Source organism: Penicillium concentricum (assembly GCF_028827145.1).
Source record: "Penicillium concentricum strain IBT 3081 chromosome Unknown utg000004l_segment0_segment0, whole genome shotgun sequence".
Classification (NCBI taxonomy): Eukaryota; Fungi; Ascomycota; class Eurotiomycetes; order Eurotiales; family Aspergillaceae; genus Penicillium; species Penicillium concentricum.
The window spans coordinates 802,122-818,380 of record NW_026622757.1 but is presented as its reverse complement, the minus strand read 5'-3'; the positions used below and the strand labels follow the sequence as shown (position 1 = coordinate 818,380).

General features: G+C 49.7%; 8 protein-coding genes across 8 annotated transcripts; 3 read left to right on the top strand and 5 right to left on the bottom strand.

The window, feature by feature from the left end:
• Nucleotides 1–696: 696 nt before the first annotated feature.
• Nucleotides 697–1,508, top strand: N7517_009240 (40S ribosomal protein uS15; the record flags this gene model as incomplete). The annotated part of the gene is made up of 4 exons (XM_056726963.1): nucleotides 697–898; nucleotides 968–1,000; nucleotides 1,217–1,263; nucleotides 1,335–1,508. The coding sequence occupies 4 exons, from the start codon at nucleotides 697–699 to the stop codon at nucleotides 1,506–1,508; spliced, it is 456 nt and encodes a 151-aa protein (XP_056575535.1).
• A 344-nt stretch (nucleotides 1,509–1,852) lies between these two features.
• N7517_009239 (fanconi-associated nuclease 1) lies at nucleotides 1,853–4,264 on the bottom strand (the record flags this gene model as incomplete). The annotated part of the gene is made up of 3 exons (XM_056726962.1): nucleotides 1,853–2,371; nucleotides 2,441–3,776; nucleotides 3,831–4,264. The coding sequence occupies 3 exons, from the start codon at nucleotides 4,262–4,264 to the stop codon at nucleotides 1,853–1,855; spliced, it is 2,289 nt and encodes a 762-aa protein (XP_056575534.1).
• A 282-nt stretch (nucleotides 4,265–4,546) lies between these two features.
• N7517_009238 (DPY30/SDC1 family protein) lies at nucleotides 4,547–5,097 on the top strand (the record flags this gene model as incomplete). The annotated part of the gene is made up of 3 exons (XM_056726961.1): nucleotides 4,547–4,558; nucleotides 4,692–4,930; nucleotides 5,010–5,097. The coding sequence occupies 3 exons, from the start codon at nucleotides 4,547–4,549 to the stop codon at nucleotides 5,095–5,097; spliced, it is 339 nt and encodes a 112-aa protein (XP_056575533.1).
• A 1,427-nt stretch (nucleotides 5,098–6,524) lies between these two features.
• Nucleotides 6,525–7,749, bottom strand: N7517_009237 (RNA recognition motif domain-containing protein; the record flags this gene model as incomplete). Its single annotated transcript, XM_056726960.1, has 4 exons — nucleotides 6,525–7,093; nucleotides 7,153–7,499; nucleotides 7,551–7,656; nucleotides 7,713–7,749. 4 exons carry the CDS (start codon nucleotides 7,747–7,749, stop codon nucleotides 6,525–6,527), a joined length of 1,059 nt encoding a protein of 352 aa, XP_056575532.1.
• Nucleotides 7,750–8,098: 349 nt separating this feature from the next.
• N7517_009236 (putative PHD finger domain protein) lies at nucleotides 8,099–11,421 on the bottom strand (the record flags this gene model as incomplete). Its single annotated transcript, XM_056726959.1, has 2 exons — nucleotides 8,099–8,948; nucleotides 8,999–11,421. The coding sequence occupies 2 exons, from the start codon at nucleotides 11,419–11,421 to the stop codon at nucleotides 8,099–8,101; spliced, it is 3,273 nt and encodes a 1,090-aa protein (XP_056575531.1).
• A 411-nt stretch (nucleotides 11,422–11,832) lies between these two features.
• N7517_009235 (uncharacterized protein) lies at nucleotides 11,833–12,454 on the top strand (the record flags this gene model as incomplete). The annotated part of the gene is made up of 4 exons (XM_056726958.1): nucleotides 11,833–11,855; nucleotides 11,921–12,099; nucleotides 12,157–12,168; nucleotides 12,228–12,454. The coding sequence occupies 4 exons, from the start codon at nucleotides 11,833–11,835 to the stop codon at nucleotides 12,452–12,454; spliced, it is 441 nt and encodes a 146-aa protein (XP_056575530.1).
• A 346-nt stretch (nucleotides 12,455–12,800) lies between these two features.
• Nucleotides 12,801–14,239, bottom strand: N7517_009234 (N(6)-L-threonylcarbamoyladenine synthase family protein; the record flags this gene model as incomplete). Its single annotated transcript, XM_056726957.1, has 2 exons — nucleotides 12,801–14,052; nucleotides 14,112–14,239. The coding sequence occupies 2 exons, from the start codon at nucleotides 14,237–14,239 to the stop codon at nucleotides 12,801–12,803; spliced, it is 1,380 nt and encodes a 459-aa protein (XP_056575529.1).
• Nucleotides 14,240–14,934: 695 nt separating this feature from the next.
• N7517_009233 (uncharacterized protein) lies at nucleotides 14,935–15,312 on the bottom strand (the record flags this gene model as incomplete). Its single annotated transcript, XM_056726956.1, has 1 exon — nucleotides 14,935–15,312. The coding sequence occupies one exon, from the start codon at nucleotides 15,310–15,312 to the stop codon at nucleotides 14,935–14,937; it is 378 nt and encodes a 125-aa protein (XP_056575528.1).
• Between the last annotated feature and the right edge of the window lie 947 nt (nucleotides 15,313–16,259).

Genomic DNA, 16,259 nt, shown 5'->3' with positions numbered 1-16,259 from the left:
TACTACTTTATCACATAAAAGTATCTGTACATGTTATACTACATAACGTTGCAAAGCAACCAAATCAAATGGTGGAGACATGAATGTACGATGGAGACATAAGTCTAGTGCAATAAATATGTGCATTATTATTTGAGAATCTTAGCTATGCCAACAATCAATGCCTATAACCGTAGTTAGTATAACGGTCAAACAACTTATAACAAAGTTTTGAAGTTGAAAAAAGTAGATCAGAAGTCCAGGTAGATCATCGAGCTAGCATCCGAAAACACTAGCGCTGACATAAGAGGTACCAGAAAATAAAGTAATAACAAATGCGTTGTATCATCATGTGGGAGGGTTGGAAATTGAGCAAAAGGAGCTGGAACTGACCTGATATTGATGGTGGCGAGACGGTGAAAGGCGTGTCGAGTGTAAATATTACAACTTGCACTCAAGATGAGCCAGAAAACATTAATTCCAGTCAACTCAAGTGCGAAATTGAGATTGTTGGTTGTTGATGTTGAAACAAAATAAGAAGAGAAACAAAATGAAGTTTTATCGACGAAAAGAAATAAGCGAAATCAATCACGTGACCCCACACAGGTCCCATCTTTCCCGTCACACACTTACACCCTTACACTTCTTGATTTTCGATCTTTCATCCACGCCGACAACCGACCAGATTTCCTCCGCCGGACACATCACCAATCCAAAATGGGTCGTCTTCACTCCAAGGGCAAGGGCATCGCCTCTTCCGCCATCCCCTACTCTCGCACCGCCCCCGCGTGGCTCAAGACTACCCCCGACCAGGTTGTCGACCACATCTGCAAGCTGGCCAAGAAGGGTGCCACTCCTTCCCAGATCGGTGTTGTCCTCCGTGACTCCCACGGTGTTGCCCAGGTCAAGATTGTTACTGGTATGAAAATCCGGCGAAATGCGATAGGAATTCGAGGATCGAAAATTTCTAACTTTTTTTTTCGCGCAGGTAACAAGATCCTCCGTATCTTGAAGTCCAGCGGTACGACTCCCTCCGCCCACATAATTACATCCGTCGGGTGAAGAGAGCGTTCAATTTGTGTGAACAGACTTTTCTGGTTCGGTAAAAGAACCGTTAAAGTCTCGAAGCGCAAAATGCTCGTCTCTCTCCCCGACAACTGGTCGCAGAAATGCATCAGCAATTAAGCCTCTGCTTGGTCAAGAATATCTAGACTGACAGAGAGATTTTGGAATACAGGCCTCGCCCCCGAGCTCCCCGAGGACCTTTACTTCCTGATCAAGAAGGTAAAAACTTTTTTCTCCCTCTTTTTCCTCATTTCCATCCGCGCAGATTATGCTAACCTCGAATCATCCAGGCCGTCGCTGTCCGCAAGCACCTTGAGCGTAACCGCAAGGACAAGGACTCCAAGTTCCGCCTGATTCTCATCGAGTCCCGCATCCACCGTCTGTCTCGTTACTACAAGACCGTCAGTGTCCTGCCCCCCACCTGGCGCTACGAGAGCGCCACTGCCTCCACCCTTGTCGCATAAGCGCATTTTGGGAGGATGAGTGGTTGACGGAGGGAACCCATCGGATCGTCGTGATCGTCGTATCTGGAGGGTCTATCTTCTGCTAGATACAACAAAAAAGATTACGATTATTTGATACCCTGTTCATGAATGCTCTAGACTCCATAATAGTTGTAGGTTTGGCTAGTAGGTTCCACATGGGTAATTTTATAGCTCCAATGATCGCCAGTCATGTCAATATAAAGCGGGTACTCGAGGTATATTGAATCTAGTCCCAACCATTAACTAGTAGGTACGTACCTACTATCTGACCTATGTTGTACGCCTCAAACAGACATATGTTCAAGAAAATACATGCATAGACGTTACACATCACACTCGGCTCTAACCTCCCTCGCCACGGCATTACAAAGCTCAACTTTAACACCAGCCGCCAACAAGATATGGATCCAAAGACGCTGGGTATCACTCAACCGATCATTCTCCGACTTAACCTCGGCGAACATCACCGTCCTCGTTTCATGATTCCAGAGAAATAAGTCCGGGATTCCCCCACCCCGCTGCTGATACTCCTGCGCCATAACTTTGCAGATGGTAGCAAGTGCCTCTCCCCGGAAACACTGCACGATCTCAACCAAGTCATCTAGATCAAAAGACCAGTCAAGCCCAACAGCGCAGGGCTGCACCCCACCCTCACGAGCATGGATCTCACGAACGATCCGCTCCGCATCCCCATTCGTGATCTCAACAAGCCGGTGGTTGATCTCTGATGCACGAGACGGGTAGAAGACATCAGTGTGGAGATCGAGCGGACAGGTCTGATACGCAGTCTGGAAGACATTCGGTACGTATGTAAAAAGGATATCGTAAAAGAGGTAGCCGAACTGTTTTCAAGAACGAGTCAGCTCGATTTTCGAAATATTCAAATGCTGCTTTCTAGGGGTAAGACTCACCAGCGTTCGTACAATCCCCCCTTCAGAGTGATACCCCTTCCATCCATGATCGCGGTACCAACTCAGACACATACTCTCCACTCTGCATTCGCCACCCTCTCTCTCATCAACCCAAACAGTCGCTTTCCCCTTCCGTGGAGCATCACTCGTATCAATACGAATACCCTCAATCGTCCGCTCAGCAGGCTTGCCTAGCATGACGTGTCCGAAATCATGCTGCTCGCGCTTCACAACCCGCAACGCCTTTTCTAGCTTCGTGATCCGCTTCTGCAAGTCATAATGAAAGATCAGATGGCACAGCGGGTCTTCCAGACCGACTTCGCACGTCCGCAGCGCAAGTCTCTTCCAATGCTTGCGCTGGGCTTCTTCGCTACGTCCATCTGAAGGCGTAAGAGCCCACATGTAGTGTTCTTCCAGCAGTGCCTTGCGCTGATACCACGCACCGCGTCGCGCTGCGTGGAAGAGACGTTGCGAGAGAAGTTCCTCTAACACCTCGTGCTCACGTTTATGCTCTTTAAACCGCCCGAGCGGGTTGAGACTCTTGTGGATGACTCTTGTGAGCACCCATGCTGGCGAGAACCGACGGAGATAAGCGCCTTCGCCGCTTTCATAGATGCTGTCTTCTTTCTTTTGCTCTTGCTCGACTAGCTCTTTCCATCGGGGATGGGATTTGTTGGCAAGGTCGATGATTTGTTGGAGGGAGTCTGTCGTGACTGGGCCATTGAATTCGAGGATATTATCAATGGCGAATTGGGTTTGTATCGCTGATTCGAATTCCAGTAGCGCTTCTCTGGAGGAGAAGATGGAATTCGAGCGACAGACGATATATTCGGGAAAGTTTCTTTTAGTCATTTTGGCTAGGATGATTGTTGTGAGGGACTTTTCAGTCCACTCGGTAGAACGATAGAATACCAGGTGCACTCGCTCGAAGAGAGCGCGAGGCACTGGTGAGATCCTGATGCATCCACCCGTGTAGTCTAATATCTTCTGAGTGAAATATCCGTCTCTGTTGTTCGTATCTTTAAGTCCTGTTTGGGTCTGGCTCGTTTCGCGAAGAGCCGCCAGCAGCTCTTTTTTGCTCTTGCCCTGAACCTTGGCATCCTTTGCAAAGATCTTGAGTTCCTCCAGTAATAGAAGTGATGAAGCCTCTTCCAGCGTTGTGATCGCTTCTATACCTTCTGCAAATCTGAACGTATCTCCGAGCTCTGAGCCAGGTAGGCTCCGGTCTCGCTGTAGGTCCTCGGTAACAGAGGATAAATCCGAGATATCGGAGTAGTAGTTCAACCGGTTGATACGATGCCAGGCAGAGGTCTTGCGGAGGAACAGTCGAACATACCTAGTCAAAGATTAGTCTCTACCGTAGCTCATCACTCTCTACGGGAAGACATACAGATATTGGGATTCGTAGGACAGCCCCCGCCACTGCGTAAAGATTTCTATTTCGGCCTCGTTAAAGAGATGCGATTCCTCGTCCAGCACAGTTTCCAGTGCCAGGTTGAATGCATCCACATAGATGGAGCTTTTGCCCTTCTGCCAGACACCATCTCGTAGCCTCACATGTAATCCCAACTCGGCGTCATTCTGCGACGTCTCGTACTCCTCGATCGCGTCCTCGTCGGTCTTGATCGCAGGAAGGGAAGTCTCGAGATCTGTTTGGCTGTTCGTAATAATCCCTAGATTGTCCACAGCGGGGGTCTCCCCCGCTGTGACCGAAGGACTCGGACTCGGTGGTTTAATGTCTGCGTCTGTACTAGAATCTTCATTTTCAAAGGTCCGCCGACGTTTCACGGGACGCTGCGTCTCCCAAAAGTTCAACAAGGACATGATCTCTCGTGTCCATGGGTGCAATCTGTCCCAACGACTCGAGTCTCCGAGTATAAGCAGACTCGAACGACGTGTCTCGCGAACAGGTTTCGAACACGAGATCACGTGTTCCAGATATCTCTATTAAGCTGTTTGTCCTGTTTGCATATGACATAGACAAAAGAGGCACAGCCAAACATACGAAAAGGAACTAAACAAAGACGATCTGAAAAGAAAGAAAAGAAATATCATCTGAATACCATTCGAAAAGACCCTAAGTGCAATCAATATCTAGATATAAAAATGGCCCTACCAGTAAGCCCCAGCTCTCCCTCCCTGACGGATCGACTCCGAGCTCCACAGCTTCCGCTCCGCCAGCATTCGATTCCACTGTCGCGACCTCCCACTTCCCTAAAGATACACCCAGGCTCTCAATTAACCTGTGCAGCCTTCCACCCTCGCAATCTCAGATCCACCCGTCTCCTCGGCTCCTATACCCACATCCCAACCAAAACCCACATCCACAATGGGTGAAATAAACGGTGCGAGCTCCGGCACGCCGCTTGGCGATTTGAGCAATATCTCTGCGGGCCAAGTTCGCCCCGGTGGCGCGCCAGCGCGTGTCTATCTCAATGAGAAGGTCGTGCCATATTTGCTTGACGGGATGAAGTCTGTTGCGCGTGAACAGTGAGTGGAGTACTATGGCTGGCTTTTTTATACTGGTCTGCTGGATGAATTTACTGATCTCTTTTTCTTTTTGTGCTAGGCCTGCCAATCCTCTCCGTGTGCTCGGCGAGTACTTGCTTCAGAAGAGTAATGAAGTGGAGGGCGAGACTAAGAAGGAGTCGGAGTAGAAAGAAAAAGGGATATGGTTTCTTGGGCGTTTGGTGCTTGATTGGCTGTTCTAGTATTGTTTTATTTATTTCCCTTACTTTTTTTTGTGAGGGCATTGATAGCTTTGGTTTAAAAAGCTTGTGAGTGTATTTTGATGTACACCAAGACGTTCACCATGTGATACCCCGGTCAATGTCTATACCTATCGTGCCAGTAGGGTCTGAAGGATAGCAGAAAAGAAAGATGATGAGATTGATGTCTCACAAACCGAGGCGATTATTTACCTAGGAGAGTAGAGTATATCAAATCTTACACAAGGAGAGCTTTGCCCCATGTATTCTACATTTTGTGGGTAATTATTTTCATCCTTCTATAACATTAAGGGGGGAAAGATCTAAAAGCGTATTATCTGACAATCTTGATAAAACTTCCCTATACCATCTAAGATGGGTCAGATTATTCAAGATCCTCGTCACGGACAAAGCGCGAAATAAGCGGCCGATACGAAGTAAGTGTGAAAGGCTATATATAAACCAGTAAGGCTAGGAGGTCAAGGAGCAGAACTGTCCCAGTGGTTCAAGTATGCATTATTCTTTGATAAAGACCCAAGTCTCTATGAATCAAAGAAAATCCACCCCCTGAATTCAAAGACACGGAAGGCTTTGGGTACGTTGTTACTCAAAGGATGCCCACAATCTTCCAAGTAGTGCACATCTCATGGTGGGCTCTATATTAACCAAACTAAGCTCGTGCAGAGGGCGCATACGATATTCCAAAAATGAAAGCCGATATATATTCCAGTAAGCTTGGAAATTCCTGAATAGTATAAGTACAAGATCCTATCCCGACCAAATATTCGGGAAAGAACAAAGGATTCCAATAGATTTTCAAAAGAATTCCAAAAAACCTAGATAGGTTAGCGAAACACATCTCACCTTTGGCATTAATCTCCAAATAGATTAATGCGAGGTTTAAAGGCTGAGACTACAAGCGCAAAGTCGACGGCTTTGAAGGCGAATGGTTCATTCAGTTGTTTAGAGAAGTCGAATACAAATCGAGCCGTTACTGGATATGGTGTAGAGGTGAAGTTGTAGCTGTGTGACGAATTTGTTGACCATGAGATAACCGAATTACAGCGATAATTTTCTGTCCCTTTGCCGCTAGTTTTTTTTTCCCGAAGTTGCGTCGCGAATAGACATAAAGACGACAACCGAAGTGTGTTGCCGAGTCGTGGCGCTCCGTTTTTCTTTTTCTTAAAAATCGTCGAGCCGAAACAAACAAAGACAGCGACGCCCCGTGGCCCGTGGCCCAAATCCCGCATTAAAACAATCCCAGAAACAAAGAAAAGGGGAGGAGGAAGTGGGCAAGTTGGTGAAACATGGGTACCAGGAACCAGGAGACATCAAAGGCCAGTCTCTGTTCTGGTTAGAAAACAAGGGGAGGCACTTTACCTGCCAGCGTACCGATCCTCGCCGCCGCCAGGAGCACCACCGGTGCTGCTGCGGGCTTGGCCTTCGTAGGAGCGTCCACCACCACCAGCGTAGGGGTCGCGAGCCTCACGGGGAGGGCCAGCAGCATCGAAGCTAGGAGGGTTGGCATCACGATCGTAGTAACCACCACCACCGCCGCCACCGCCACCGCCACCGCTGCCGCGAGATTCCTCACCACCTCCACGACGTTCATCACGGCTGTAACGGTCATCACGGCCACCACCGTAGCGGTCACCACCACCGCGGTAAGCATAGTCGTCGCGCGATTCACGGCGGCCACCATACTCACGGCCACCACCACCACCTCCACCACCGCCGGCGTAGTCACGACGGCCATAGTCACGTCCGTAGTCACGGCCGTAATCACGGCGATCATTGTAAGAGTCGTAGCGACCGTAGCGGGAGTAGTCATCGTCGCGACGACGCCAGCCGCCACCGGAGGGGCCACGGCGATCATCGTAACGGTCACGGCGGGGACCACCTCCACGACCACCGCCACCAGGACCACCAGGGGGACCAGGGCCATCTAAAGAAGAAAAATGTAAGCTTACGCAAGGCGCAAGGGGAAGGGACGATGTAACTTACCACGCTTGGGAGGACCGAAGTACTTTCCGGGAGTAGGGGTACGAGGACGGGCACGACGAGCCTTCTCGATGCTCAGGGTGCGACCTTCAATGACCTCACCCTGGAGACCCTCCTTGGCGGCGTCAGCCTGCTCGGCGGTGACCATGTTCACGAAACCGAATCCACGGGACTCCTTGGTGTGAGGGTCAAGCATGATAGAACAGTTATCGACATCGCCGTATTTTTCGAACAGACGCGAAATATCGGACTCGGTCAGGCGCGGGTGAATACCGGTGACAAAGAGGTTGGAGCCCGAGTTGATGGCACCTTCATCGTCTTCCTCGAGAGGCTTGCGAGCCAGAGGAGCTCTATGGATTTATTAGCTTCGCATTGATATAGTAGATCAGACAAATACATACCTGTCATCAGAGCGGCCATTGGGGGAGCGGCTGCGAGCACGGTCGCGGTCGGCTCGAGGCTCATCGCGAGGAGAGGCGCTGCGCTCGCGATCATAGCGAGGCTCGTCTATTGAAAAACGGTAAATATTTTTAAGCGCATCGAAATAATTCTAAAACACATACCTGCGTAGCGACTTGAATCGTTGTCGTAGTCCGCCATGATGAAAGGACTGTGAAGGTGTAGGTTGGAAGAAGGAAGAAAGAGAAGTTGGAAAGCTGATAAGAGACGCTAAGCACCGGGAACTCTACACACCCGAGGAATCAGGCAGCTGTGCAAACTGCGTGGAATTTAGTGAAGTGAATTAGGTGAATTAGGTGAATTAGAAGTTTAAAGAAAATCAGAGATTTCTTTTTTGAAAATGCTTCATGCAGGGGGGAAAAGCCTGACAAACAGCGATGCCAAGACCGAAGTAATCGCCATATTAAAGCTTTATTAGCTATAGAACTACACTCATACACTGAAATTGCACGCTAAAATCAAAAATCATCAACCCCAATCATCTCCACAATTATCGTGAGCCTCGTAAACGTCGAGTTCGACGGGGATTCTGTTGTGAAGCAACCGGGGTGCTGGTGGTCTCGCTCTTCGGCTCTCCATCGTCAACCAAGTCCTTTAAGCCTTCGAGTTCATCCTCGTCCAGTTCACTGAGTTCTTCACTCATTCCACGCATGACATCCCGTCCAGTCCACCGTTCCTCGTGAACAGTTGTACCGACAGGGTCAAATGGTTGCATGTACCATTGAATGCCACCCATAGCCAAAGGCAGCTGCTGGTCTTGCTCGGTCAAGACAGGCGTTGGGTGTCGATAGTAGGTGGGAACACTCTTCATGGGTTCTTCAGTAGGAGGTAGTTCTTCCATCCCAGATGCTTCGGGGTGTTGTTCATCTGTGGGTTGGGCTTCCGATGGAGCCTCTGTGGTAGGAAGTGTCCCTTCAACTCCTTCCATCGCATCAGGGTGACCAGACAGCTCAAGATCACCTTCCGGCTCGACAGAGTCACCATTGCGAGACATCACACTGTGGTCAAGAATCATATCGAGCTCCTTCAACTCCTTCTCAAATGGTTTCCGGTTGAGCTCGCTCTCTTTCCTGATCGCATCCTCTAGGGAAGGCTGGATGACCTTGATTATCCGTTTTGCCAATTTTCTCTTCTCGCGTTGCTCCAGGCTGAGCTCCGGGGCGCGACCACTGATCTGCGCTTGGAGTTCCGCGGTGTCGCCAGCGGGCTCCACGCCGATTTCTGAGGTAAAAAGACTGGCCAAATCGGCAGAGAAGGCAGCAACAGACGGATAGAATCGTTCGTTGAGCCTTTTTCGGATTGACATCAAGCCTGCTGCAAACACACCCTTTCCATCGAGCCTGAATAAAGTCAGTATGACCATTGACAAAATAGGAGGAGTATATCTTACAGTTGAGCTTTCTCAAAGATGGGCCACAGCAGTGGGAACGTAGGGAAGTAGACAAGATCGACGATGTTACGGAGCATCTCTGCATCCTTCAACTTCTCTTTCTCCCGTTTCTTCACTTCGTCGCATAACATTCTCAATCGGTCGAGATCCTTGTAAAGTCGCTCACCAAACTCAATGCGACGCTCCAGACGTTTGTGTCCGGGAACACCCATTGCCACATAGTCTCTTCGTGTCATCTCCATAGATGAGAAGGTCTCCAGCTGCAACTGGAGTCGCTTGAGCAAGGCTGCTCCACGTCTCGCTTCTCGTTTCAATGTCCAATACTTGGATGCATCCTCAGCATATTGCTTCCTTTGGCGGACTGTAAAGCGCCCAAGAGAAGCAATCACCGAGTTTAACACAACCTGGGGGATAACCGGGGCACCGGAGGGTAACTTCCAGATTGTTCTGGGTACACGTTTCCGTTTATTGCCGCTTACTGTTAAGGTAATGCGAGGAGTAAGGGTGCGATCCTCTTCTCCTCCATCACTGGGGTGCGCCGGGCCCATCGAGAGTGCTGCGGCTTGGCTGTCTCCCCATCGTCTACCCTGCATGGTATTGCGGTAATATTCGACGGCATCGGCAGTTGCAGAATCAGTACCATGCTCCAATCGCCAGTCAGGAGGAACATGCTTGTCGCAGAAAGCCTTGAGAAGGTGGGAGTCCATAAGACCGTGGCCAATCTTCATCTTGAGATAAAGTTGAGCTCTGCGAGCACATGAGACATGGAAGGCGACAAAGCAGTTTTTGTTACTGCATTGAATGGATGCACCCATCCGCTGTTTGCAGATGTAGCAATTCAACTTCCAGCGGCTGCGTGGGACCTTTTCGACATCGGTCACCGGCTCCATAAGAGAGGGATTACCAATGGAAACTTCGGGGATCCAGAAAGAGCAGAGTAGATGAGCCCATTTGGACGAGGTTGTTTGTTTGAATGCACCCTCAGTGTTCGGGCAGAAAATACAATTGGTGGCTCCTCTGCCTAGCAACTGGCACTTGCGGCAAAGCCACTGACCTTCTGGAATGAAAGGAACACCATAACACTCTTGATGCACTGCGAGGTCACAGCCATCGCAGAATACAATTGCATTCGAGTTTTCACAATCGCCATCATCACAGATAGCACACTTGCTGTCTTGTTCTTCGCCCGGTCCAGCAGTCTCGCCATTGACCGCAGCTGCAGAGCTGGAGCGAAGACGTCCAGTCTGTGGGGGTTTGGGATTCGGCTTGGGGATGCGCTTCTCAAGGGCGTGCCACTCCCTCTCGATTTTGGTCATGGTAATCTCAAACACAGCGGGCTTGATGGGTTCGAGCTGATCTTCACGGCGCTTCGCATTGTATTCTTCCAACCATTTTTCATCCTGCTCATCCATGTCATATTCGACACGTCCAATGGTGGTGTTGACGTCTCCATCTGTCATGGCAGGTTGAATGACATCAAGGTCATCTTCTTGGGTGCCTTCGGTCATGCGAATAAATCGCCGGTCATGGCGGAGGAAGAGATCGCTCTCCTGGTATCCCACGTTTGCCATAGTCCGGTCGACATAGTTTTGATGACCGACACCGTTCTTCTCATAGAATGTGAAAGGGTCGCGCAGTCTGAACGACGGCTTGGGGAGTGTTAGTTTCTCCCGAGGGTTGGGGCCCGGGGGCGGTATGATTTTCTGTCCTTGTTGGGCAAGAAGCGCATTAAGGATGGCCTCAGGGCGACGAGGTGGACGGCCTGGCCTGCGTTTAATTGGGATTGGGGAAGCCAGTTCGCCTGATATAATGACTGGTGATCCTGAATGATCTGTGACTGTTGCACCTGCCAGTGACTCCAGGCTCAAGATAGGAGCGGAGGTATCTGGGGCATCAACTTCTTCAGAGGTGAAGACGGCAATTTTGCCATCAATGTCCAGGTCAGGGTGGAACTCTTCCCACCCGCGTTCTTCGCGTGGCTTGTACCCATCGCCTTGTTGAAGAGCAAGAGCGGCGGCCGTAGAAGAGGTGAACCGACCGCGAGCTTGGTTCTTATCGCGCCTTGGACGCGACATAGAGGGTGGTGTTGTTGGCATGATGGGAGGTGGCGGTGGAGGGGCTAAGAATGGTTGGTCCATCTCACGGGGTGGACGGCCTCGAGCACTTGTGGAGTGGCGTCGGGGAGCGCTAATTTTCTTGGGAGTTTCTTGGGTTTCGGCGGCGGCGGCGGCAGCTGCAGCAGCAACAGCGTCGAAGTCGATGAATCTTCCTCCTCCTCCAGGGCCACCTGGAACGTACTTTCGCTTTTTTGAAGGAGGGCCGTCAGGGGAACCGAAGGAGGCGCTGTTGGATGATTTGAGGGAAGACCTAGGTTTACTGCGTGATGGACGACCAGAGATTGAATGTCTGACCGTCGGTGCCATAATTTGAGAAAGAGCGTTCGGGTGTGTATGCTGATCGTTGGGGGGGATGGTGATTGTTAATCGGACGGCGTCAGGTCGCGTTCAGAGGCCGACTCAGGCGGGGCCTCGGAAAAGATCAAAGCCGCAAGTCTCAAGTCATGCGACAGCAAACTAGAAACGAATGGACACAATGGACGCAAAGGACTCCAGAGCCCGTGGAAGCTGCAAGGCGCGATGAGGTGTTTGGTTATCTGGTCAAGGCGGAGACGCCCGAGCTGGCTGGGCCTGTTGGCCTGAGGCGCCAATATGGACTTTAAGCAACTCCGCAGCTTGACATAGGGACATGACATCCACAGCTGTTCCTTGCAAGCTATTTACGACTTCATTCCTTCGATCAAGCTTTGGATTTTCACTTTTGCATAGATTTACAACATGAGCGGTTCTAGCGACAACAGGTACGCGTTATCCACGTCAAAACACCACGCGCTTCAGCTTCGCTAACTGGTACTGCCTTCCTAAGATGGCGGGGTGGACCCAGTCGCCAGGCGTCGCAGCGCAACTCGAACAACCGTGATAAAGCAGGAGGACAGGGAAGCGCACGCGATAACAATACTGCTTGGGGCGCATCCAATCCTCCGCAGGAACAGCATGTCCCTGTACGGGGCTTCAACACCGCAGATGTTAAGAACACTTTGAAGCGTACGTATATGCACCTAATCTGCAAGTACACGGACTGACCAAGCTTTTGTAATACAGCAGGGCCTAATGGTACGTCTTATGTGCACCTCTATATCTACTCGAACCTAACCTATGCGCCATTGAAACAGAAACAAAGTTGTCGACGCCCTACAAACCTCAATCTAAAGACGGTCCTACCCAACGATCTACTGCCTGGGGTCCCAAGGGTACAGTCTCCCTTCGGTCGCAACATACCCTTGAACAAACAATAACCATATTTACAGCGCAAAACATGGCGAACGGCAAAGACTTCTTCCTAGAGCTTCGAAAACAAATTGCGACGCTGCAGCGAAGCGGGCCCCCTGTCGGCGGCTGATCATGACGGTTATGACTTCATTATCTCAAAGTACTTGCATTGCACAGTCGGTCGGTAGCGAGTTTGGTTCGTTTTCATGGGTTGCAACGGCGCATCTTCGATACCCTACTGTGGAGGATGCATGGGTGATGAGTGGACTCGGGGGTTACATAACATCGGCGTCTCTGATGATTCTGGGTCTTACATGTCCATAATGCACTATGGCTCCTGCTTTTCAAAATTTATTCATTACAATTCACGCGCTGCGTCGGGAAATCCGTGGGGATGAGATTGTATTATTTTACATGCGCTATTATACAGAGAGGGTATGTCACTAATATACAAGCAGGTAGCTATCCAACTGCAATCATCGCTCTTGAATCCAGCCTCCTGGGCCAAGGATACCTCCATCATCAGCTTTGGGGTCAAGGGTCCATTTCCGCAGAGGACGACAGCTGAGCTCGGATCGGAAGCCAGCCTCGAACATCTCAATACCCGCCCACCCAATCATGGCCGCATTGTCGGTACACAAATATGGAGGCGGAGCAACGATCTTGATATGGCCAAAGCCGCGCATTTCCAAAAATGAAGTGAGAACTTTCATGAGGAACTGGTTGGCAGCAACGCCACCACTGACAACGAGAGTCTTGATATCATTCGTGCCATTATTGTGCGGCCGCAGAGTTTCCAGAGCGATAACAGTACGCGAGGCAAGGTGCTCGAAACAGACGCGCATGGCTTCCCGACCTAGATCGACACGCTCTGGCTGTGACATCTCAATATTCGTATCCTTATTCTGAACGATCTTCCCGACCATGCTCGCGATTGAAGAAAAGCTGAACTGCAAGATCCGCGTATTCGCAAATGGAGTCGTAACATACCATCCCCAATCGCTTACGCGCTTGGTTATTTCTTTACCCCGAGTCTCTGGTGGTGTATAATCCGCGAAATCGGCCTTGCCATTGGGGAAGACGAATTGCTCCAGACTCTTGCCGTACATGGTGCTTTTAGCTTCCCGAAGCAAAGAATCGGGTAGGATATCTCGTGCGGATTTATCGAGTGCCTCTCCAATAGCTATATCTTCGCTTGAAGCCAGAATACTATGATCCGTGAGACCTTTGGAATGAACCAAAGTCGTATGGCCTCCAGAGACGAGAATGGACAGGAAAGGGAATTCGGGCGTCATTGCGGGTGGGTCGTCAGCCTTGGCTTCATTTTCCAGACATGATACAAGACCCGGTGTCAGAAGATGTGCCTGCATGTGATGCACTCCGACCATGGGGATCTGCCATGCAAGCGACAGCGCTTTTCCAGTATCGAGGCCAACAGACAGGTTGGACCGCATTCCGGGGCCTCTTGTGGCGGATATGAAATCGGGCAGGCGGCGACGAGTCCCATCAGCCAGTTTGATTCCATCGCCTGTTTTCGACTCCGGTAGGTAATTAAGGGCTTTCTGTACAAGGGTTGCGAGGTTGTCTTGGTGGGATTCGAGGGCGATGATAGGGTGAATTCCGCGATGCGCGCGCGTATCGGCCGTTACATTTTCAAGGAAATGGATTTTCGCTGCACTCCTGGAGTCTTTCTTTGTTTTCTCCACGATTGCTACTGATGTATCGTCACTGTTGGTAACCAATTAGTTGGGTGGCTTTTTTTCGGACAGGCGTTTATCTCCGCTTACCATGACGTTTCAATTGCCAACGTGAGCAAGCCACGGCGGGAGGTCAAACATCTCCTCGCATTTAGCGCTGATCTGCGAAAAGTCGCAGCAGGTGTCACTAATAACAACATTGGTAAGATGCTTGACATACGACCGGCGACAGGGGCGAAAAAGATCGGACGCGCACGGGCCGGAGAAGCCCTGAATTGGAGCCCTAAATCAGATACCAAAACAGCAATCTATAGTGATCTAGGAGTACTCCGTACTGGCGCGAAAGGTACTACCTACCACTCTTGTATTTACTTGCTATTGGAATTTAGAATGTCAATATGGGGTCAAGGGACCGTTGTATTTGCAGTAGCGAGTGACTAGGTTAAAACATTTATACTCAAAAAATCAAAAATCATCAATCCAGGTCCCATCATAACGTCATAAATATATTGTTCCTCCAAAACATTGATACATCATTTTCCTTTCAAGAGCAGAGCGTGCGGTGTGCATCGAAGGCCGAGTCAGCCCAGATGAATGACACTGACGAGTTCTGAGCTAGCGACAAGCGCGAGAGGCAGCATACTCATCCAGAGAACCATCGTGAGCCAGGCTGGATGAACACTTTAATGCGCCGTTCTGACATTTCTAGGAATTCATCGTGCAGCTTGAGGATGTCCATTGTCGGGTGCGCGAAGTGTGCGGATTGAGGTAATCAACAAGAAACTCGGGGTGCAGGGCGTGGCATCATTGCAAAAACGCAAGATATAAAACCCGAATCATTCAGAAGCACCTGGTCGTTCCCCATTACTCCAGTCTTGGACGGTCATTAGTGATACAGAACTCGAACTTCATCTCACTGTCGGACCGTCCATCGCCGCTCTTCTCGTGACATCTTCATGTGCTTCCCGTAATACTCGTCTGGATTCTCAATGGGCGTTACACAGTGGATTGTTGGCGTCACTTGGAATTGTATACGCTTGTCAACCGTGGCAGCTCGCGAGGAGGACTGCTTCTTGAGGATACTCTTCGATGAGCAAGAGTTTGTGTACGAGTAGCTTGGGACTTGTAGTGAGGAGAATCTCATGCTGGACGGGCTCGCCGCGGAGATTGGCGAGACAGGTGTGCGAGGAAGAGCACTTGGTGACTTGAGCGACAGTGTTGGCCGAGGAGCATTCTGCACAGCAGAGATGCTCAGGGACAGCTTTGGCTTGACGACACGGGCGGTATACATTGTGATGGATGAAAATTCACGGTAGTTGAAGAAGTTTAAGACAATGTAAGTGATGTTGTTGGGGTTTTGTTCACAGGGAAACTTTGATCAACAAAGATGTCCGAGTAAGGAGAGAAACAAATTATTGACGTAGGTGTAAGGAGTTGAAGAAAGTTGGGCCAGCCAAATTGAAGCGCACGAAAATAGAGTCAAAAATAGAAAAATAGGAAAATCTTAAAAAACACTATCAATCCAGTCTCCTGGGGGACAGATGGGGGCTATATACTGCTTGAGGGGAACGAGTTTCTTCTCTAAGCGCCCACCCCATGCACGACGGTGCACAAATCACCACCATCACACTGGAGTTTCTAACTTGGGAAAGCTTCCGTCCCATCCAGCCAATTAAAATCCCTAAGGATTGGACTCCCTGTCTAGTGTGATGTGACGGATGGTAGGATTCGACGATGGACATATCCATATGCCCTGCAGCCAACTGCAGCTGGAACCACACCGTGGTATTTCTGTCCATTTGATTCGAAACTCTCGACCGACTATCAATAGGCGAAGAAGATCGCACTTACATCAAGTGAATTCCCACATTATTGGGTGATATCCCCGCATTATCACTGTGACGAGCAGTGGCCGCGAAAGCTGATTGGTTTGAATGTCAAATTTGGAAGATCGTCGTACTATAATTAGATATCACATGGGTTCGATGCCGCTATCAACTATTTTTACTCTTCAGGATTGAGAGCGATGAATAATCTATGCTCTTGCACATCTTTACTTCCTAGAGCAAAGCTACATATGGAGTAGTAAATGCAGATGTAGCACCGTTGGTCACATTCTGTTGTTTTGGGTGGCCAATTGGCCTCCAGTTCTTACAAGATAATGCTCATCTAGGTTACATCCCTGCATGATTTTCCTAGTGACTTTATTTCCTAATTTTTCAAACCGAGCACGTATGC